This window comes from Heterodontus francisci, chromosome 19, assembly GCF_036365525.1.
Source record: "Heterodontus francisci isolate sHetFra1 chromosome 19, sHetFra1.hap1, whole genome shotgun sequence".
In the NCBI taxonomy this organism is placed as follows: Eukaryota; Metazoa; Chordata; class Chondrichthyes; order Heterodontiformes; family Heterodontidae; genus Heterodontus; species Heterodontus francisci.
This window is the reverse complement of record NC_090389.1, coordinates 48706738-48730562: the sequence shown is the minus strand read 5'-3', so window position 1 is coordinate 48730562 and position 23825 is coordinate 48706738. Positions and strand designations below refer to the sequence as shown.

Below are 23825 nucleotides of genomic sequence, written 5' to 3'. Positions count from 1 at the left end.
TATCTGAGGGTTGTGGGGGCTGAAGGAGATTAAGAGAGGATAGTACAAATGTAGGGACAGCATGAAACTGACAATGAAATTAAAGTTTTTTTTTAAATCAAAGACACCAAACTGACAAAGTTACATTAAAAATAGCTTGTTTAATCAAAGCATTTATTAAATTTTAAGATGTAAAACAGCAAAAAGTTGTGAATCTTAAATTTTAATTATAGCTGTTAACTAGATAGATATTTGTAGATGAATTAAATCATCATGGTTTTTCAAAGTCTGTAGTTTTGTCCTGAATGCATATTGTGATGTGTGTAATCAGTTCTTCAGTATTTTTGAATATTTTATGGTTAGAAGTTGCATTCTCTTCAGGAAAAAGTAATAAATACCTGAGCAAAATAATTTGCTTTCTCTCCTTTCAGAAAAATTCCTCCTGCAGTGGATAGCCCTACATCAGCACAGTCAAACCCACACAACACTGGCATGAATTCAACACTGTCACATTACAGTGTTAATGCTGCAGGTTTTATCTCCTCTACGTCATTGTCCTCATCATTGACATCTCCAGTGTTAGTTTCTTCTCCATTTATGTCATCCATTGAAAGTAAATCTGTGCTGTCATATGCAACTACTCTAAATGCTCACCCAGCTGCCTTGGGCGTCATGGACCCTGCTTATCGTATGCAATCTAGACACGTCTCTTCACCTTCTGTGATGCCTTCTGGGCTTTCGATTCCTTCACCTATATTTAATAAACCTCAAAAAGTGAAACCCAGCAAGTCTTTTAAACCTAAAGATCCTTCATCTACCAGCAGTAATAGTAATAGCAACACCAGTAGCAACAGTAACAGCAGCAGTTCTGGGAAGAAAAGAAAAAATATTTCCACACTGCCACTGCATTCTTCCACTCATTCCACAGAATCTCTGAAGAAAAATTGTGTGAATTCTGGGAGCTTGGGGACCTCTTACTACTCATCTGTCACCTCATCTTATAGCAGCGCACACAATGTTGGCCTCAATTGTACGAACAAGATGAACTCTTTAGGCCTCAAACATGACCAATCAGGAAAGGGGCTTCAAATGGGCATCCCTGCAGAATCAATTAAACGGATGAGTGTGGTTATGAACAGTAGCGATTCTACTCTTTCATTGGGGCCATTTGTTCATCAGTCACATGAGCAGACTGTAAATTTACATAGTGGCTTTTCACATCCACATGCCCCACTGGACAAGCTGGAAGGAAAAAAGCGGAAAAGCTCCCCAGGTTCAAGTAGCATAAACAGTGGTAACAAATCGAACAAGATTGCCAAATCACCTGTGGTGAACAATGTTCATTCAAAACATCCCAACGTGATCCCAGGAACGCCAGGGCTTTCCAACAACACTCTTCTTCATCAGGTATGAAATACTGAGAAAAGGAAAAGTGAGCTGCAGTACTTTATGATCAGCTATTTTTTTTTCCAATGGGTGTTGGTTAGCTTTTAAAATTTGGCAAACATTAAATGGCATAATTGTGAAAATGTTATTTCTCAAAGCTCTCCTTGTGAATTTCTGTTCTGATGCTTACCTATTTGTTGCTGCAACAACCTACAAATTCTTGAATTCCTACAAGGATGGTCTTTTTCCATCTTTACATCAAAATTATAATCCAAAGATTTTACATGTTCATCTGCCCATATTTATTCATGTCCAATTGTAAACTTGTCACTTAATCTTTATGTTGTATAGCAAACTGATATACATAAATATCAGTGAGGAACATTTTATTTATAAGCTACAAAATTGCACCTTATTACCTCCAAATCTTTATTTGATGCATCAGAATTAAGAGGACATGTTACTTTAATGTCGACTGGAATATCCCAATGGTAGCATCTGTTTGCCTTCCCCACACCACTTCACCCTTAACAAAAGTAGTAAGGTGTTGCCATTGATGCTCAGGGCAGGTGGGGGAGAAGGGCAATTTATGCAACCTTTTCCTGAAGAGGAAAATTCAGTAATACCTGCAGTTATGTGGAAACTTCACAAATTGAATTACTATTAAAGTGTGGTGATTTTTTTTTTTGTAGGCATATGGTGTTTGGCCAATTGGGTTATTATTGCCCATTACTGTTGAATAATTCTTGTATTTCCCCCTTATTTATAATATTGCACAGCAATGCATCCATTTATAAAAAAAAATCTATTGAGACCAGTATTCTTGCCAGATAGCAGGATACTTTAGCCTGGTGAATCCAGCTCAGGAGTAGTATGTTCATTGTTGGGTGTTGCAACTTCTGCAAGGATTGCAATTGTTGCAAGCAATATGAAAAAAAACTTGCATTTATATAGTGCTTTTCACGATCACTGTGTAGGGGAAGACCCTGCCCCCTCTTTTTCCCCCCCCCCCAAACTCAAGTTTGTGACACCAGAATTACAGATGTATGACTTGAACAGAATAACCAGCGCGACAAGTTTCTTCTGATAACTCTCAATCATTTTATTGAATTATCCACAATCCTCAGAGAAGGATTACACTCAGCAATTACAAGTTACAGTTGCAACTGCAATTATGTGACCCAGGACCCTGTCCTGCTAGAGGCTCAACATAAGTTAACCCCCATATTCCTAACTTAATTTGCTAACTTTTTATAGTTACAATCACCCCTCGGTTGGTCTGCCGATGGTGTTCATAGGTCCCTCGGTGGAGTTGACTAAGCTTTACCGTCTTTCTTGCTGCTGGCTGGGCCATCTCGTCTCCAAATTTGGCAACATTCCAAACCTTAAGTTCTGGTTGGCAACTTAGGTCCTCATTCTTGATATTCCTCTTTCATTTAAAAAAATGTCTTCTGCGAAAGACACAATCACCTATTTCCTGCTGATCGATTTCAGGAAGGCCAGTCTTTCACACCTCTTTAATCCTTAAATTTAACAGTAATTGAGCCCATCTCCTTCCACTGTCTGGTTCTTAAGGTCATCCGGTGCTAATCCCTTCTATTGTGGTTGCAAGACATATATGCTTATTGCACCCTTGATTCTTAGCTGGTCTATCTGACTCTCCGTTTCCACTGAAATCTTGTAACTTCAGAATCTCAAACATGGTGTTAACCTCTTGTTGTCCTTCAGTCCTCTCTTTAATATTTCCTTTAATCTGTAAATGAGATATTGCCACTCGGTCATGTATCTTCTGCCAACCACAGGTAACTAAGTATTTCCTCCCCCTTAACTAAGTTACATGCATATTGATCTAAGCAGTCCCATTTTGCAACATTCCTTCTTTCCTATTGCAATTGCATGTAATCATACAAACATCTGACTATTGTATTGACATAATCGATTGCACAACAACCAAAACATGCAAAGCAATACGGATCCATGGATGGATCTGCCGAAATGCCAAAAGGCTTCCCACCAACTTTGGTCTGGGAACTCCTCCACCTTTCTTTGGATTAATCTATAAACTGGAACAGCAAAATAATAGACCTGTTTGGAATGGTCTGTTTCCTTGCGCAGATGTTTAAGGTGCTTGGGGAGTGGGGTAATGTCATATCCGAACCCTTCTATAAACTACGTAACTGACTCTAATTCATCTTTCACCTTTATCTCTGCTATGTTATGATGGTAGATATTAACCAGTTTGCGCATCCCTAGTCTAACTGATCTTTCTGGGGTAAAACAGAATGTTATTTGTTTGATAGGGCATGAGAGGTTATGGTCATGCACAAACTCCTTTTCTCGCGTGGTAACACAATACTCCCCTTCCCCAACATCGGCAACTTGGGTACCTGCCAACCATGCTGCCACAGCTTCCATGGTACAGTTCACATTAGTTACGTTAAACCCACAGATTGCTTGGCCATGCTGTCTTATTTGGTACGGGCATACCGTCCGTCCGCCTCATTCCTTGCATCCCTCCAAACTAACTCCCATCATGTAATTTCCCAGATTAACTGCATAGGTGGTAACATCTTGATGTTTTAGCAGTATACCCTCTCTGATCACTCCTATATTCTGTATTCAATAAAGTGGTAGTGGTCTTACATCAGGGGAAGTACAGAACCAATCCTAACATAGTCAAATTCATTCTTTCCCACTTTTTTTGCACAAGATAGACCTGTTTTAAACCTCTGAGCTGGCACATGGTGATATTTTTCCATTACTTGTGCGAATCATGCAAGTCCTCATTTCCTATCCATGATAGTACCTCCCTTTTCCTAATGGGTTGAATATTCTCCCGAGCTTGCTCAATCAACCAGAAGTCATACATGATGCACACATTGTTCCGTGCAGCTCCAGCCGAGGCATTCCTATCCTCCCTTATGATTTCATTTATTTTAACCGCCTCAGTTTCTAGCTGGCCCACTATCTTGTGTAGGTGAATCATCGCTGTCTGGGTTTCGTTTAGTTGCTTCCCCGAACTTCTGTGGTTTCCTCACAATCTCTTTCATCCGACTTCTCAATCCCCGGACTTCCTGATCTAATGTGGCCAAATCTAAGCTCTTAACTAAGGAGGTGCCAATATTAAAGATTGTGGCGGCATCATTTGCCAGGCTCCTCCTCCTTTTAGTTCTACCTCTGGGTTTGTACAATATCCTCCAATCCTCACTCCACTGCCCCCCCCCACTCCCCACCCGTACTCAGTGTGGCTCCAAACTCTTTCCAGTAAACACCCATATAAAACCTTTGTTCTCTTCCCCCGCCACTCTGGCAACCCTCGACCTGTTAGGTTCAATATCAGCGGTACCACCTCATGGTGTACATTGTGGTATAACGTCTTCCCCCATCAATATTGGTACCACACAATTATTTGGCCCAGGTTCTATCTTGGGACACCCCACTGCTTGGCTTTCATTGCGACTAGCAGCTGTGACTTAGACAGCTCCGTGAACAATATCACCCTTAGCCCTGGCAACAGCTCCCAAGTGCACTACCTCCGGACAGGGACACATGCATACGCACCCTGCTCCCCCTTTGTTTGAGTCCAACAAGTGGTACCTTCGGAGTGTACCCAATCGGATTCTCCCTTTATGTCCCCCTTGTCATATTCCCATGTTAGTCACTAGCCTTGACCTGGGTAGAGGGCACATAATACAGAACTGCACCCCAGGTCTCACCTGTACCACTGTTAAGTTCATGTGTGCCCTTGAACTATTTGATCAGGGTCAAAGTAAATTAAGTTACCCCTAGCTAAATGGAAAACTTCAGGATCCTCCTGGATTGTATGCTTGGTGTGACCACCTGCCCATGTTAACTCGTTACTCCCACCACTCCAATCTGCATCACTCTTCTGATGAGTGGCGACCTCGCATTCTCTCCGACTCTCCCTGTCCCCTTCTAATTGTCTGCGTGGTCATGCATCCTCTTTCTCCACCCCCCCCCCCCCCCCCCCCCCCCTGGTATTCAGCTCTCGTTTCCCCTGGATCGGGTTCAGGCTGTAGGCAACTATACAGATTAAGGGTCCTCATCTTCCTCCATCCAATGGAGTTATCTGCAAGACATAATGCAACACAAATTGACTGAGGATCTTTCTCCCACCACAGGTCAACAAGTTGGCATATTCTATTTATAAGATTAACACAACACAAAGCATATGCTATTTACAAGACAACTGGATTTTATGGCCGTCTCTGCCATTTGGTATTCTGTGTGGGCAGTGGGATCATACAGGGCGAACTGCCCACTCTCTAGGGTGGTCAAGGAGGGGTCCCAGCTAGTCCTGGAGGGGAGTACCTATTGATGGGCTTCCTTTGTCTTACTCCTCCTGTGTCCTGACCTCCATCGTCATTGTCCCAGATAATTGGTTCATCCCACCATTCCCTATGTACCAGGCTCAGGAGGGTGTCCGTGGCCTTCGGTTGCTTAATCCGTGCGACTCCTGCTGCGTGCCTTTTATACTGAATAATGTGAAACCGTTTTACTCATTTGGGCAGCTGTTCAGCATACACCATAGGGCTAGCGTTATCCATGATGGTATATGGTTCTTTGCATAGGGGTTCAAACTTCCCTACCCAGGCATAGTTTCGAACCATAACCTGATCTACAATATCCCATTCCTGTGTCCCAGCGAATTCCATCCTTACCTCCCATATTTTTAGCAGCCTTTAACTGAATCTTGCACAGTCTTTCCCTTAGTTCCTGCACATACCTGTCTCTATAGGTTTCCCGCTCTAACTTGTCTTTCCACCCTGGGACCAACAAATGCATAGCCGTTCTCATTTCTCTACCTGTAACTAATTCATGTGGGGAATACCCTGTTGTTTTAGATACTCCTGCCCGTACTGAGTTCTTTAGTAACAACCAGGGAAGGAGGGCCCTAGAGTAACTGATATTATTTGACATTAAGATCTTCCAAAAGGTTAAATTAAAGGGTTTAGTTCATGGCAGGAGAGCTCAAAGTCGTGGTTTGCTCCTCGTGCTGCATGTCAGAAGCCGGGAACATTTCCAGTGCCCGGGACCAGCATGTGTGCAGGAAGTGTCTCCAGCTGCAGTTTCTGGAAGCCCGGGTTTCTGAGTTGGAGAGGCAGCTGGGAACACTGGAGCATCCACGAGGCGGAGAGCATCATGGATAGCACGTATAGAGAGGTGGTCACACCACAGGCTTAGACACCACAGGCAGGAAGGGAATGGGTGACCACCAGGCAGAGCAAGAGGACTAGGCAAGCAGTTCAGGAGTCTCCTGTGGCTATTCCCCTGCAAAACAGATATACTGCTTTGGATACTGTTGGGGGGGAATGGCCTCTCGGGGGAAAGCAGCAACAGCCCAATTCATTGCACCATGGTTGGCTCTGCTACACAGGGAAGGAGTACAAAGTGTGGGAATGCAATAGGGGATTCAATTGTTAGGGGAATAGATAGGTGTTTCTGTGGCCGCAAAAGAGACTCCAGGATGGTATGTTGCCTCCCTGGTGCTAGGGTCAAGGATGTCTCAGCGATTATAGGGAATTCTAAAGGGGTGGGTGAACAGCCAGTGGTCGTGGTACACATTGGTACAAACGACATAGGTTTTAAAAAAAGGGATGAGGTCCTAAAAGCAGAATTTAGGGAGCTAGGAAGTAAGTTGAAAAGTAGGACCTCCGAGGTAGGGCGGCGCAGTGGCGAGCACCGCAGCCTCACAGCTCCAGCGACCCGGGTTCAATTCTGGGTACTACCTGTGCGGAGTTTGTAAGTTCTCCCTGTGACCGCGTGGGTTTCCTCCCACGTGCAGGTTGATAGGTAAATTGGCAATTGTAAAAATTGCCCCTTGTGCAGAGGTAGGTGGTAGGAGAATTGAGGGAAGGTGTGGGGATGTGAGAGGGAAAAATGGGATTAATGTAGGATTAATATAAATGGGTGGTTGATGGTCGGCACGGACTTGGGCCGAAGGGCCTGTTTCGGTCCTGTATCTTTCTGACTCTATGATCTCAGGATTGCTACCAGTGCCACGTGCTAGTCAAGAGTAGAAATAGCAGGATATATCTGATGAATACGTGGCTGAAGAGATGGTGTGAGGGGGAGGGTTTTAGATTCCTGGGACATTGAGACTGGTTCTGGGGGAGGTGGGACCGGTACAAACTGGACAGGTTACACCTGGGCAGGACTGGGACTGATGTCCGAGGGGGAGTATTTGCTAGAGTGGTTGGGGAGGGTTTAAACTAAAATGGCAGGGGGGTGGGAACCTTTGCAAGGAGTCAGGAGTGGGGGCGGTGGGGGGGATCAACAACGAGAACAAAAGACAGTAAGGGGAATAAGAAAAGTGATGGGCAAAGAAATCAAGAGCCAGAATCAAAGAGGGCCACAGTGAAAAATAGTGGGAAGGGGACAAGTAATGTTAAAAAGACAAGCCTTAAGGCTTTGTGCCTTAACGCGTGGAGCATTCACAATAAAGTGGATGAATTAATCACGCAAGTAGATGTAAATGGGTATGATATTGTCGGGATTACGGAGACATGGCTGCAAAGTGACCAGGGATGGGAAATGAACATCCAGGGGTATTCAGTATTTAGGAAGGACAGACAAAAAGCAAAAGGCGCGGTGGAGTTGCATTGCTGGTTAAAGAGGAGATTAGTGAAATAGTGAGGAAGGATATTAGCTCTGACGATGTAGAATCTGTATGGGTAGAGCTGAGAAACACTAAGGGGCAAAAAATGTTAGTGGGGGTTGTATATAGACCCCCAAACTGTAGTGGTGATGTTGGGAATGGCATTAAACAGGAAATTAGAGACTCATGCGATAAAGGAACATCTGTAATTATGGGTGACATTAATCTGCATATAGATTGGGCAAATCAAATTAATCACAATACCGTAGAGGAGGAATTCTTGGAGTGTACACGGGATGGTTTTCTGGACTGATGCGTTGAGGAACCAACTAGAGAACAGGCCATCCTAGACTGGGTATTGTGTAATGAGAGAGGAATAATTGACAATCTAGTGGTGTGAGACCCCTTGGGGATGAGCGACCATAATATGATAGAATTCTTCATCAAGATGGAGAGTGACGTGGTTGATTCTGAGACTAGGGTCCTAAATCTTCGTAAAGGAAACTACGAAGGTATGAGGCGCGAGTTGGCTATGACGGATTGGGAAACGGTGGATAGGCAATGGCAAACATTTAAAGAGCGTATGGATGAACTGCAACAATTGTTTATCCCTGTCTGGCAGTGACTAGTGGGGTATCGCAGGGATCGGTGCTAGGACCCGAGCTATTCACAATATACATTAATTATTTAAATGAGGGAACTAAATGTAATATCTCCAAATTTGCAGATGACATAAAACTGGGTAGGAGGGTGAGTTGTGAGGAGGATGCAGAGGGGCTTCAAGGTGATTTGGACAAGTTGAGTGAGTGGGCTAATGCATGGCAGATGCAATATAATGTGGATAAATTTGAGGTTATCCACTTTGGTAGAAAAACAGGAAGGCAGATTATTATCTGGCTATAAACTGAGAAGGGAATGTGCAGTGAGACCTGGGTGTTCTCGTACACCAGTCACTGAAGGTAAGCATGCAGGTGCCTTCATAGTGAGAGGATTCGAGTACAGGAGCAGGGATGTCTTGCTGCAATTATACAGGGCCTTGGTGAGGCCACTCCTGGAATATTGTGTGCAGTTTTGGTCTCCTTATCTGAGGAAGGATGCTCTTGCTATAGAGGGAGTGCAGTGAAGGTTTACTAGACTGATTCCTGGGATGGCGGGACTGATGTATGAGAAGAGATTGAGTCGGTTAGGATTATATTCACTGGAGTTCAGAAGAACGAGGGGGATCACATAGAAACCTATAAAATTCTAACAGGACTTGGCAGGGTAGATGTGGGAAGGGTGTTCCTGATGGTGGGGGAGTCCAGAACCAGGGGTCATAGTCTAAGGATGCGGAGTAGTTTAGTTTAGTTTAGAGATACAGCACTGAAACAGGCCCTTCGGCCCACCGAGTCTGTGCCGACCATCAACCACCCATTTATACTAATCCTACACTAATCCCATATTCCTACCACATCCCCACCTGTCCCTATATTTCCCTACCACCTACCTATACTAGGGACAATTTGTAATGGCCAATTTACCTACCAACCTGCAAGTCTTTTGGCTTGTGGGAGGAAACCGGAGCACCCGGAGAAAACCCACGCAGACACAGGGAGAACTTGCAAACTCCACACAGGCAGTACCCAGAATTGAACCCGGGTCGCTGGAGCTGTGAGGCTGCGGTGCTAACCACTGCGCCACTCTTTTCAGGACTGTGATGAGGAGAAATCTCTTCACCCAGAGAGTGGTGAGCCTATAGAATTCGCTACCACAGAAAGCAGTTGAGACCAAAACATTTTATGTTTTCACAAAGGAGTTAGATATAGCTCTTGGGTCTAAAGGGATCAAAGGATATAGTGCGAAAGCAGAAACAGGTTACTGAGTTGGATGATCAGCCATGATCATAATGAATGACGGAGCAGGCTCGAAGGGCCGAATGGCTTACTCCTCCTATTTTATATGTTTCTATCCATTTCTTTACTTCCCCCAACTCCTTCCTTAGTTTCTCCTTGAGAGTTCTATTCACCCTGTCTATAATCCCTGATGACTGGGTTATTGGCCACATGCCATTTCCCTTCGATTCCCAACATGGGCAAAGTTGCTTGCATTACTTGCCTTGTAAAATGGAAGCCTTGGTGTGACTCAACTACATCTGGTAGGCCACATCGAGAAAAAGCTTCCTTCACCAGAGTCTTAGCAGTGAATAGGGCAGTTGCTGCTTTACATGGGAAGGCCTCCACCCACTTGAAGTTCTCCATTAATACCAAACAATACTTGTTCCCTTTCTTAGTTGTGGGGCGTGATCCGGTAAAGTCTATTTGGACAGTTCTCCAGGGCCCCTCTACCCTGAGGATATGTTCCATTGATGCCTTCCTTCTCTGGGGGCTTGTGTTATTAACTGTGCAGACTAAGCAATTGTAAACATACTCCTCCACATCCCTTCTCATATCGGGCCACCAAGCCACAGCTACAACTCTCTCTTCAGTGTGTTGTCCACTTCAGGGTGTCCTGCTCCCAGTTCCCCATGCACGAGCTGTACGAATTCCTCCCTGCTGCCTAATGGCACTACCCACCTATCCTCAATCAACATCCCATCCTTACGTGGACATCTTATGCTCTGTAAGGGTCTTTCATCGTCTCTCCTTGCTCTTTCACCTTTATCACTGCCCTGAGAGTGACATCACTCATCTGTGCTTTCTTTTAAGTTGAGTTGTTCTGGTTCTGAATCTACTGGATCCTGTTTCTTATGTGCTATCACTGCTCCTGATTCACAGAGATCCCATCCACTGCCTTTCTTTTGGCCAACTCGTCTGCCCTCTTATTCCCTTCCCACTGGGGTTCTGTCTTCGAGTGTGCCTTGACTTGGTGGATGTAATAATCTTGGCCAGTGCCATCAGTGACCTCTAAAATGGCTCTCAATAAGGGTGCGACAGCAAATGGCTTCCCGTCTGCTGAGATAAAACCCCAGGTGGCCCATATTGCCAAGTACTCAGTGTAGGATTTGCACGTAAACACGGAGTCCGAGCAAAGAGTTTAGGGGGTTGGGAATTTGGTAGGATGCTTTACCACACGCCCTACAACCACTTGTTGAGCACTCATACCCACAGGTAGCTTACTTTTACCTCCACCTGCCTCTCGGGATCATATATCCCACATCCCGTCTTCCTCTCTCCATTTTTCACATAACTAGATCCGTCGATATAAATGTCCCTGCCTTGGGGTGTATCCCCATCTGGAAACCTCCCTTGGAGTCCCACACTCTGTCTACAGTACACATGTGCTGTTTCCCAGGGTACAGTAAATTTGTTGCCAGTTTGGGTTCTGACGATCTTTCTGTGCTGATTCGATTCTGACTAAGTAATAAGATCTACCTAGCACCCTGGCACTACTGACAGTACCACGCTGTATTCTCCCTTCCAATAATAACCTTGTTGGGGTATGGCATGTGAGCAACGTAATTGGTTGCCCTCTGGTGAACACCTTAAAATGTTTAACAGCCCAGTAAGGGCCAGCAGGTGCCTCTCACAAATGCAGTAGCCCTTTTCCATGTCAGTAAGCACTCTAGAAGCATACCCCACCAGTCTCTGCTTCACATTGTGCTCCTGTAAGAGGACCACACTTAGGCTCGCATCTAAGACAGCTACCTCAAGCTGAAACGGTTGGAAGGGATTCACTGTCCCCAGCGCAGGTGCTACCTGGAGCCCCCTTTTAGTTTCCTCAAAAGCTTTCTGTTCTCCCCATCCCCATCCGACTCCCTTCCTCAATAAGACCTGCAAGGGCTTTGTGATTTCCACCTAGTCCTCAATCATTTCTTGACAATACCCTGTTAAACCTAAAAAGGACTGTAGCCCACGTGCTTCTTCAGGCACCGGGAGATCTTGTACTGCTTGTCATTTGGCTGCATTTACTTCCTTCTCTCCAGGAGAGAGAGTAAGGCCCAGAAACTCTACCTTCTGTCCCATTTGTGCCTTCCTTGGGTTTGCCTTAAGCCCCAATTCTTTGAGTAGTCCTAGTAACTCCCCTAATAACTGTTCATGTTCCTGTTCCCCCTCTGTAAACAGCAGTGAGTAGTCTACGTAATGTATCAGCTGTTCTGGTCAACTAAAACCATGTATGGCCTGTGCCATACACTGGTGAAAAATGGAGGGGCTATTATGGAACCCTCGTGGTAGGCAAGTCCAGGTGTATTGTTTAAATGTAAATGCAAACTTGTATTGGTTTTCCTTTCTCATTGAGATGTCCAGAACACTAAACACTTGAGCTGTTGCGGAGATCTGGCTACCAGTAACTGTAGGGGAGCAATGGGGTATGTACTTATTCACTCTAATCAATGGTCATTCTCCATGAGCCATCGGGTTTCTTTACCAGCCGAATAGGTGAATTAACATGGTTGGCTACGGTTCTCAGGACTCCTTGCTCCAACCGGGAGTTTACCACACCTTCTATATCTCTCTCCGCCAACCTACTATATCGGTACTGTCTCTGCAGCTTGCCCACGGGCTCTCCCTCTTCGTGGACCTCCACTCACTTCATCCTACCACAGACGTTTTTTTTTTAATTTGGGAAATGTGGGCGTCGCTGGCTTTGCCAGCATGTATTGCCCATCCCTGACTGCCCTTGAGAAGGTGGTGGCAAGCTGTCTTCTTGAACTGCTGCAGTCCTTCAGGTGTAGGTATGTCAACACATGCTGTTAGGAAGGGAGTTCCAGGATTTTGACCCAGCGACCGTGAATGAATGGTGACATAGTTCCATGTCAGGATGGTGTGTGGCAGGGGAGCTGGCAGGAGGTGCTGTTCCCATGCATCTGCTGCCGTTGTCCTTCTAGATGGTTGAGGTCAGGGGTTTGGAAGGTGCTGTCAACGGAGCTTTGGTGAGTTGCTGCAGTGCATCTTGTAGATGGTACACACTGCTGCCACTGTGTGTCAGTGGTGGAAGGAGTGAATGTTGAAGGTGGTGGATGGGGTGCCAAACAAGCGGGCTGCCTTGTCCTGGATGGAGTCGAGCTTCTTGAGTATTGTTGGAGCTGCACCCATCCAGGCAAGTGGAGAGTATTCCATCACACTGCTGACTTGTGCCTTGTAGTTGGTGGACAGGCACTGGGGAGTCAGGATGTGAGTTACTTGCCATAGAAGTCCCAGCCTCTGACGTGCGCTTGTAACCACAGTATGTATGTGGCTGGTCCAGTTCCGTTTCTGGTCAATGGTAACCCCCAGGATACTAATAGTGGGGGATTCAGCGATCATAATGTCATTGACTGTCATGGGGAGATGGTTAGATATACACTTGTTGGAGATGGTCATTGTCTGGCATTTGTGTTACTTGCCATTTATCAGCCCAAGCCTGGATGATGATCAGGTCTTGCTGCATGTGGACATGGGCTGCTTTAGTATCTGAGGTGCTGAACATTGTGCAGTCATCGAACATCCCCACTTCTGACCTTATGATGGAGGGAAGGTCATTGAGAAGCAGCTGAAGATGGTTGGGTCTAGGACACTACCCTGAGGAACTCCTGCAGCAATGTCCTGGGACTGAGATGATTGACCTCCAACAACCGCAACTATCTTCCTTTGTGCTAAGTACGAATACAACCAGCTGAGAGGTTCCCTTGATTCTCCTTGATGCCATACCTGATCAAATGCTGCCTTGATAAGTGCAGTGACTCATTTCACCTCTGGAGTTTAGCTCTTTTGTCCATGTGTGGACCAAGGCCGTAATGAGGCTGGAATTGAGAGGCCCTGGCAGAACCCAAACTGAGCGTCAGTGAGCAGGTTATTGCTGAGCAAGTGCTACTTGCTAGCACTGTCAACAACCCCTTCCATCACTTTGCTGACTGGGCATAAAATTATCAGGTCGTAATTGGCCGGGTTGGATTTGTCCTGCCTTCAGCCTTGTCTTTTGCACTGATGTGCTGGGCTCCCCCATCATTGAGGATGTTTGTGGAGCCGCCTCCTCCTGTCATTTCTTTAATTGTCCACATTCATGACTGGATGTGGCAGGACTGCAGAAAGTAGATCTGATCTGTTGGTTGTGGCATCGCTTAGCCCTGTCTATGGCATGCTGCTTCTGCTGTTTGGCATGCAAGTAGCCCTGTGTTGCAGCTTCACCAGGCTGATATGTCATTTTTAGGTACAAAGTGATTCCTGACAACGCATCAGCCTGCTGACGTCATCAGAGTGCGCCAAGCTGCTACATCTTGCCAGGAGGTAGTGGCACATACATGAGATGACGTCATTGCGTATCTGCGCCAGCTCCATCTTCGCTCATGCGCGATCAAGCGACATCAGGTATCCAGCCCCCCACTCGGCTGGAGGAAGCGGCTGAATGGGAGACTGAGGCTGGAGCTCTCCCCACTTGGCAACTCGCTGCAGACCTCGAAGCTTCCTCCCCTCAGCCGCTCATTCCAGACCTCGCCACTGCCCCCACCCATCCCCCCCCCCCCCCCCCCCCCCCCCACCCACTCTCCTGGTCGATTTGTTCTTCGCCTCGCGCCACTTCACTCTAGGCAGCGCCACTTCCCTCCTCGGCCACTTGGTCTCTCTTTTTCTCCCCCCCCCCCCACTGGAGCGAGCGGCTGATTTGGGGGGGGTGGGGGTGTGTGGAAGCGGGAGGGAGGAGGGGTAGAAAACGAGTTGCCAAGGGGGGGGGGGGGTGGGGGAAGAGCGCCCAGTGGGGCGGGAGCTAGTAGCTGTGTTCTGTTGATATCCATCCTGGTCAGTCATATAAATGAATCGCAATAACTAATTGGCAGCACATTTTATACTCCGCCCGATTCTCTTTTCCATCGATCGGGGTGCCAATTCACTATCTTCCAATGGAAATTCAATCATTAAGTTCCTTTTATATTAGGATTACTGGAATATTAAATGGATCTGAGGATTACAGTTAGTCTCCTATAACTACATAGCATATTACTGGGCTTCCATCCAACTTAATGTTAGGTTAGTTTGATAGAACGATCTAGCCATAAGCATTTTCTGTGATAAATTGAGCAGCGCCATCTTTAATCTTGGCAGCTGCCTGAACATTGCAACACGGACGTTCCAGTTGAAAAGCCTCCATTTGCGCATGTGCAAGTACTGCGCCACCTAGTGGTTGTGTTAGCAAACACAGCCTTTTAGGTATGCCTGGTGCTGCTCCTGGGATGTCCTCCTGCACTCTTCATTGAACCAGGGTTGGTCCATCGGCTCGATGGTAATGGTAGAGTGGGGGATATGCTGGGCCATGAGGATACAGATTATGGTTGAATACAATTCCCCTGCTGTTACCCCACAGCGCCTCATGGAAGCCCAGTTTTGCGTTGCTAGATCTGTTTGAAAACTATTCCATTTAGCACAACACTATCAGTATGAAGACGGGGCTTCGTCTCCACAAGGTCACTCCTACCAGTACTGTCATGGGCAGATGCATCTGTGACAGGTAGATTAGTGAGGACAAGGTCAAGTAGATTTTCCCTCTTGGTTCCCTCACCACCTGCCACAGACCCAGTCTAGCAGCTGTGTTCTTTAGGGCTTGGTCTGTAGTGGTAATACCGAGTCACTCTTGGTGATGGATATTGCAGTCCCCGATCCAGAGTACATTTTGTGCCCTTACTACCCCCAGTGCTTCTTCCAATTGGTTTCCGATGTGGAGAAGCACTGATTCATCAGCCGAGGGGGTGCAATAGGTGGTAATCAGCAGGAGGTTTCCTTGCCCATGTTTGACCTGATGCCTTGAGACGTCATGGGGTCCAGAGTCAGTGTTGAGGACTCCCAGGGCAACTCCTCCCTGCCAGTATACCACTGTGCTGCCACCTCTGGGACAGGACATACGCAGGGATGGTGGTATCTGGGACATTGTTTGTAAGGTATGATTCGGTGAGTGTGACTGTATCAAGCTGTTGCTTGATGAGTCTGGGACAGCTCTCCCAATTTTGGCACAAGCGCTCAGATGTTAGTAAGGAGGACTTTGCTGGTTCGCTGTTGTCGTTTCCGGTGCCTAGGTCAATGCCGGGTGGTCTGTCCAGTTTTATTCCTTCGACTTTGTAGCGGTTTGATACAACTGAGTGGCTTGCTAGGCCATTTCAGAGGGCATTTAAGAGCCCACCACATTGCTATGTGTCTGGAGTCACATGTAGGCCAGACCAGGTGAGGGCGGCAGTTTTCCTTCCCTTAAAGGACATTAGTAAACCAGCTGGATTTTTACAACAATCGACAATGGTTTCATGATCACCATTAGACTAGCTTTTTAATTTCAGATTTATTAATTGAATTCAAATTCCATCATCTGTTGTGGGTGGGATTTGAACTCATGTCCCCAGAGCAATAGCCTGGGGTTCTGGGTTACTAGTCTAGTGACATTACCACTATGCCACTGCGTCCCCCAGATTCTGTTGACAGCAAAAACCCTTTGGTGTTCCTGCCGCACCAACTGATCGGGAGTCGGGACGTTCCCCATGCACTGTTCCATCTCATAATTCCCTACTGCTGTCTGGATACACCCCATTTCACCTGGTATCCTGATCAGTTCCTTTTCTCCTGCCTGCCACAGACACACAACACAAATCTACAATAATGTTATTGCCGTGTAACCAATCTGCCCCCAGGACCCCATGTCCGATTTGTGCGGTATTCGTCAATATTACTCGATTGGGTCTTGAGGGGTCCTACTCGGACCTCCAAAGGTTTGGATACCTCCCCAGCCTTGGATCTTCCCGTGAAGCCCTCTAAACTATATGGCTCCCCACTTGACCATGGTAATCGATACGGCCCCTCCACAAGTGCGACTGCCTTAAGAGGCCAAAAATCTAAAATTCATCTGGCTAATGCTCAAGTTTACACACAGTCTACCCCCAAGGGTCGTACCTGAGGGAGTATAGGTACTCAGACTGGGGGCAGCTCCTTCAGATCTGGGGTGTGGCTCCTGCTCCAGAACCCCCCTGGGGACCGGTCATGGCATTCACCGTCCCTTGTTTTTTTTGATTAAGTTGCATTGCTGCCGCCAGTATTTTAACCATCTCATCCTGACTTAGGGGCCCTGACTTGGTTTGTTCCCCAGTGGACCCTTCCTGTTCCTGCTTAGGTTTCCAATTTGCCTGGCTCTTACCTCCCCCTTTGGGGTGCTCGGAAATCTCTGGCAAAGTGTCCTGCCTTACCACAATTATAATAGGACTCCTTTGTCCCCAAGGGAGCCATCCTTTGCTTAGCCCGTTACTGTTTCCATGTCGCGGGGGTCTCCCTCGTCCAGTTCTTGTCTGCCCCTTGTGGATCTTCCCCTTATGAATGGGCGCAGGGTTGTTTTTATGTATTAGGGCAGCCTTCATATAACCTGACCCTCCGTTATAGTATGATCACCGGAGTCTTACCAGGTTTCCAACTTTTCCTTTGTCCCCAGGCAAAGCCCATTAATCGGGGACCTTAACCACTTGGTTTGGGATTCACCATTGAATTGGTTCCTCACCAGGTTTCCTCCCATTGTTGGATTATATACTCCCCACTTTCACTCTCCGTAACTGTCTGCGGCTTCCTGACTGTCACTAGTTCAAAAGGGTTGCCCATTCCCATCCTCGTTGCTCCTTCAATGTCTTCCTTAAAGATATCCCAAGTTCCCCCTCGCCTCTTAAAGTTAACATCCAGCCTCCCAAACAAGGAGGAGTGCAGGACTCTCAGCCCTTTTTATCTGATCATCATCCCAACCATGGATGTGTCTCAACTGTTTGATATGCTGTTTCAAGACTGTCACTGGCCCGAGGGGAGTGACTCCCAATAGATTTAATTCAACAGTGGTATACTACCTCGTACTCTGTACAGTAATGGGGGCTGGTGGTTGTACCCACCCCCCCCCACCTCCCCCGCGGCTGGTGGCATCAGCCCAAACTTTGCGTTAAGGGGGCCATCAGCGGCAGACGACCTGCTCTCGGTGTGTCCCCATATTCCGGAAATGCTCCCTCACCTCCCTCCCCCATTAGATTGATCCATCTCTCTTGGGCTTTAATTGCCTGATCCGTGCTCGGCACTTAGTGTGATCAGCCCTCTCCCTATTCAGATCCTTTATCAGATATCAAACTGCCTTCATACCGTCACACTTAGTCTTAAGGTCTTGCGCCTGTGCATCGACCTCCATAATACAACTTGCGATACTCATTTCTCTCCTCCTCTATCTTGCAGACCTGGCCCTGATAGCTCACAGTCTGTTCATGCCCTGACTGTTCAGTGGCCCTTTCTGTTTAATGTTCAAGTTCTTTCATCAAAAGGTTAACTACCGCTTCCCTGTCTGAGGCATGCTTTCTCAGTCTCTACTTCTTGGAGTTTAATGTTTTTGCACTGATCTTTACGGTGTTGATGGTCGTATGCATACAACCACACCACCTTTTCTATCCTCTTCCATCTTTGGTATGATTCTGTCCACCCCTTGACCTGTCCTAAAGGATCCTCTGAGCTAGCTATCTTCCTTAGGCAAACCTTGCTTGGCTGTAACTTCTCACTGATATACTTCTGTAACCTCACTTCCACAGTTAAGGGAAGATCACATTTCCTCCCCCACTTTGTCTGCGGTACTGTCTCTTCAGCCATATCATGTACTGGTGTTCCTTCGTGGTTGCCAGGAAACTGTAGGGGATTCTCTTCCTCACTCACCACCCTGGCCCCCCCACCCGAGTTGGTGACACCAGAATTACAAATGTATGACTTGAACAGAATAACCAGCGAGACGAGTTTCTTCTGATAACTCTCAATCCCTTTATTGAATTATCCACAATCCTTAGAGAAGGGTTACACTCAGCAATTACAAGTTACAGTTGCAACTACAATTATGTGATCCAGGACCCTGTCCTGCTAGAGGCTAAACATAGGTTAAACCCCCTATTCCTAACTTAATACTTACAATCACCCCTCGGTTGGCCTGCCGATGGTGTTCGTAGGTCCCTCGGTGGAGTTGACCAGGTTCTACCATCTTCCTTGACTGCTTGCAGGAATAGTAACTGTACCCTGATCTCCATGTACATTTATACATTTCTTGCTGCTGGCAAGGCCATCTCGTTTCCAAATTTGGAAACACTCCAAACCTTGCGTTCTGATTGGCAACTTAGGTCCTCGTTCTTGATATTACTCTTTTATTTTAAAAAAGGTCTTCTGAAAAAGACACAAACACCTATTTCCTGCTGATCGATTTCAGGAAGTCCAATCTTTCATACCTCTTCAATCCTTAGATTTACACAGTACTTGAGCCCATCTTCCGTTGTTTGGTTCTTAAGGTCATCGGGCACTAATCCCTCCTATTGTGGTCGCAAGATATATATGCTTATTGCGCCCTTGAATCTTGTCTGGGGTATCTGACTCTGTTTCCACTGAAACCTTGTAACTTCAGAATTTCAAACACGGTGTTAACCCCTTGACCTTCAACTGGACGTCTCAAAGCACTTTACAGCCATCAAGTACTTTTCAAGTGTAGTCACTTTGTAATGTAGGAAATATTTGTAATAAACTCAAATTTTTAAAAAAGCATCAAGCATTCAAATTTTTTTGTTCATATTAAGTTGCTTGCTTTTAAAATAATGCTTATGAAAAATTGAGATAGCAGTATTGTTATATGAATTTGATGGTTAATTAAACTGTTCTATACTTTGCAGCCAAAGGCTCGACCCTGATAACCAATGCCCTTCTGGAAGAAACTGGACATCTTTTGTTTTTTTTAAAAAGACACTCTGAACTGTAAGAGGCCTTGGAATTATCTCCACTTCCCTTGTTCCTCAGGTCTAGAGGTATTGTGGATAGTAGGATCAAAACTGTATACAGGTTCTGAAGCCAAGTTTGTTGAAATGCCACCTTCTATTGTGGCACATTTTAAATTGAGTTGGCAAGGACATCTGGATAAAATTTGACCACTGCAACTGTTCAAATCAGTATTAAACATTGGGTATGTTGATAGAAGAATGACTACTGATCTGAAATTTATGCAAAAGTGCAGTTTTTAAACAATTTTCCACTGACGGGTGCATTGCTGAACAGTTTTGGATTCAGAACTGCCGAGTGTTTAAGCATAAGTATAATGACAAATTAGTTAATGGGATTTTTTTTGCTCTAAAGCCCCTTGGCATCTACTGGAAATTTGTGTCACGAAGCAGATATGTTGTATTTATTTTTTCATTAGATTCGTGTGTAATGTGTCTACAATTGAACTAAACAGTTGCCAAGTATGATGACTTGTGTCAGGTAGTTATTTTTGAAGTTGCTGTTTTATTTTTGTTAAATCTGCAAATCCTGGCTTTTTTGAGCAGAAAAAAATCGTGGAACTAAATAACAAAAATGGGAAGTTGCAGTCCAGCAAACGCTATAGAGTTCTGTTTATGGTGATTATTTTAAGAATTTTGTGTGTAAAGTCTAACTGCTCCCTGGTTAGAAATACAGCAGACTGGTGAGCTGAAAAAAACTGCGTCATGTTTGGAGTATAGATGCAACAATTTTATCTTTATGAATAAACCATTCACGTTTGCTTAAATGAATCAATTTTGTACCATGAATGTGGCACAAACTACTGGGGTTCAGTGGCATTTGCAGCTTGGTCTTGCCTGTAGAAAATTTTGGCCTATCTGTAGTCCACATAATATTTGCACTAATAGATTATTTCTGTACTCCCAACTATTCTGGAATAGATTTTAATAAAAAGGGATACAGTTGTAAGTTTTCTTGTCAGATAATGTGTAAAATCAGGGATTTCAAAATGAAAATTCCACAAAAAATGTTTAAAATAACCACTTTATTGAAAATTTGGGCACTTTTCAACATTTTCCCTATTAGTCTACAAATTGGGGAGTCAGATTGAAACAAATGTTTGCAATATCAATTTAGTGTTGCATCTTTCACTTTCTCTCCAATCTAGATATAAGGAACAATGTGTGCACGGTATGGAGAACTTGAGCATACACTAACACAATCTGTTACATTAATACAGATTTTTGAGGAGAGTGTAGTGAATTCTATAGGGACAAATTTAAGAAATATAAATCTAGTGTATAGTTAAATATACTCTTGGAATCATTGGACAAATGGCAGGTAATCAATTAAAGAAGCCATCTGTTTCATATGCAATTTCTCATAGAACAGTTTAAGTTGGTGACCAAGTAATAATGCCGTTTCCTTTTGGGTTGTAAAACCTTCTAAGGAAATTATTGAAGAAAACTGCTCCTTTCTGCTGTAATAAAACGACACCTTCTGCATCCAAGTAGATATTTTTAAGACTGGCTTTTACTGAAGCTTACTTGTTCCTTTGGGACAGTTATCAATTGTAACTCCGTTTTCTTACCCCAATTTTCAAGAAACTAAGAGTGTCACAATTTTTGTACTTTTTATTTTGAATTTTCTTGTTTAATGGATTATACAAATGTATGGAACTATCCCTATTTCAAAATGCATATTTTGTTAAAATTGTACATATTAAATATGTATTTTTGCACAGGTCATTTTCTTATATCCAGTTTTGGTACAACTTTGAAATCATCTGGTATTTATTTATTTAGGAATTAATAAATAACAGGTAAAGTACCTTATTGTTTAGAGATTCACTGCCCAGCCAATAATGCAAAATACCTACAGTATAAAATTTATGGGGCACTTTTTATAAAACTTTTTTGTCCATTTTGGAATTTGGGAGTGAAATGATTTATTTTTTGGAAGTGGGGGGAGGGGAAGAGAAGAAGTCCTCAAATATTTCACTGTAATAAAATATTCATTTGTTGCCTAACTCCCAGTGTAACAATTGCATTCAAAAAAGAAAATCATCCCAGACACATCTGAAAAGAAACTGCTTTTTAACTACATTTTGCAGCTTTTAGTCAAAATTTAAAGTGCCTGATAGTTGCTTCAAAACGACTGTTTAAATTGAGCATTTAATAAAATATTGAATGTTCGGTTTTTGATTAGGAGCTTGCTTTTTCCACCTGAGTTCTTAAGGTTTCTCATTATGCTTAAACCTTATAAATCTTTTTCAATTATGAAATGAATATACCAGTTTCTTTCAAATTCTGATTGTATAATGTTTGTGTGCATGTGGTTGTACCACCAGCCAAAAGCAAAAGGCCTTTACATTTCTGTACCTTTGAAGCACCATGTTTTAAATAATTTTGACAGTGAAGAGGTCTAAAGCACTATTGCTGTATAACTTGGCTCGTTAAAATAATTGTACTTTTGCGTTTGACCCATAGTATCTAATACTACTGGAATGTAAATATTCTCATCCTGACTATTTTGAAGGTGATGGTGCCTTTTGGAAAGGAAATACCTTGGATTTCACTGAGTATCTCCTAAAATTCTTTGTGGATTAATATGGTCACAATGCAATGTTTCAGGAGTAAGTCTTCCTACGAAAAAAAATTCCTTGACAGGATCCTATACTAATACTGCAAATGGAAAGGAAATTTATTTTAAGATAAAAGCTGAGATAAATATTCTGAACATAGGAGAAGTATTGTCTTAAAATAGGCACTCAAACCATTAATTCAGGTTTATCTAATGTAGGGAATAAAATAATTGCAAAGACAAAAGCAATAGAGACATAAGTGAAGAGTTTAACACTACACATCTCAAATGTGAATGTAAGCCTGATAGCAAAGCATCTTGCTCCTGCTCATTATTTGAGCCTGGTTCTAAAAGCAACCTCCTGTGTAAAGTGTGAATAGTTTCAGAAGTACGCTTAAATCAAGCGCACCTGGTCGCTATGGTATCAGCTGGACTTTGTGTTGCCTGCTGTAAAATTCATGAACAAATGTCATGGGTCAGAATCTTTCGATATTTGAAAATGTATAGTCTATTTGTTTTGTAACAAGTTCTGTAAATAAAAATAATTTATACTGTTATTTATAACAAAAGCAGTCATTGATTCTTTGCATATTATTTGAGAATTAAAGTATGAATTCTGTGGTACAAAATGCACTAAAGGCTTATTTAGATTAAGCCTTTGAAGACAGCTGGGATGTCATGGTTTGGCTTAGTTAGAAAACTTAATGGATCATTGCCTGTACAATTTACAGGCTCAGTTTTTAACACTTTTTGGAATAGATACATGTTGCAATTTAAGCAGTTTTTATTTGAGTTTTCACTGGATGAGGGACTTGGAAATGATTTCATTTTAATTGTGTTTAAGCATAAAAATGATTTCTAATTTGTTTTAAAAGTAGATTTAATGCAATTAGCCCCTTTCTTGCAGTTTTAAAAATTAATTGATTGTACAGGGAAGTCAAGTGGTTCCAGCAACACCAGCTCATGTTAAACTCCTCAGAGTACTTGACCAGGAATGGCATCCATTTCTTGAGGTTTTGGGATGTTTAAAGCTATATGCAGTATTTCTGTACTATCTCTTGTGTCCTTCCCAATCTGCAGCTGTCTTAATGCAGGTTTGGTGTCAACTAGAAAGATGTATGAGATTCCCTGGGTCCACATGTAGTACACAGACAATCCATAGTGGTGATGGGTCAATCTCCTTTTCCACCCCCCATTCCATTAACATGGAGTCTGAATAAGCCATCGCTTTTGTGTTGTAACTGTAACCAACCTGCACAAGGAAGCAGTTTTTTTTTAAGGTAAAGGAGAAATACTGATGTGCATTACTCTTCGGGTGGCATGTATAAGAATGGAAAACGCCTAAATCTACCTAGGATAGACCGCTGTCTTAGGATACTTTTAATGCCTTATAATGGATTTAATAAACTGATACTTCTAACTGTAAGGTCTTAACTAAGCCATCAGTATTAAATGGGTAAAGACCAACCTTTAATCAGTTTCAACCATAACTGATTTAACACTACTACTGTGGCCTTGAACTACATTACCCTACCACCCAGCCAAGATTCCACTGAGCACCCTCAACCCAGTACCTAAACCACTAAAGGCCCCAT

At 44.1% G+C, this 23825-nt stretch overlaps 1 protein-coding gene across 3 annotated transcripts in view; it reads left to right on the top strand.

The window, feature by feature from the left end:
* Positions 1–22774, top strand: part of LOC137380048 (ataxin-7) — a 143994-nt gene extending 121220 nt beyond the window's left edge. For all 3 annotated transcript variants that reach the window (XM_068051583.1, XM_068051585.1, XM_068051586.1), the window contains 2 exons: positions 411–1386; positions 19566–22774. In XM_068051583.1, the coding sequence (XP_067907684.1) occupies positions 411–1386; positions 19566–19583 (994 nt within the window). In that variant the 3' untranslated portion in view covers positions 19584–22774. The remainder of the gene's footprint in view (positions 1–410; positions 1387–19565) is intronic.
* The last annotated feature ends 1051 nt before the right edge of the window (positions 22775–23825 follow it).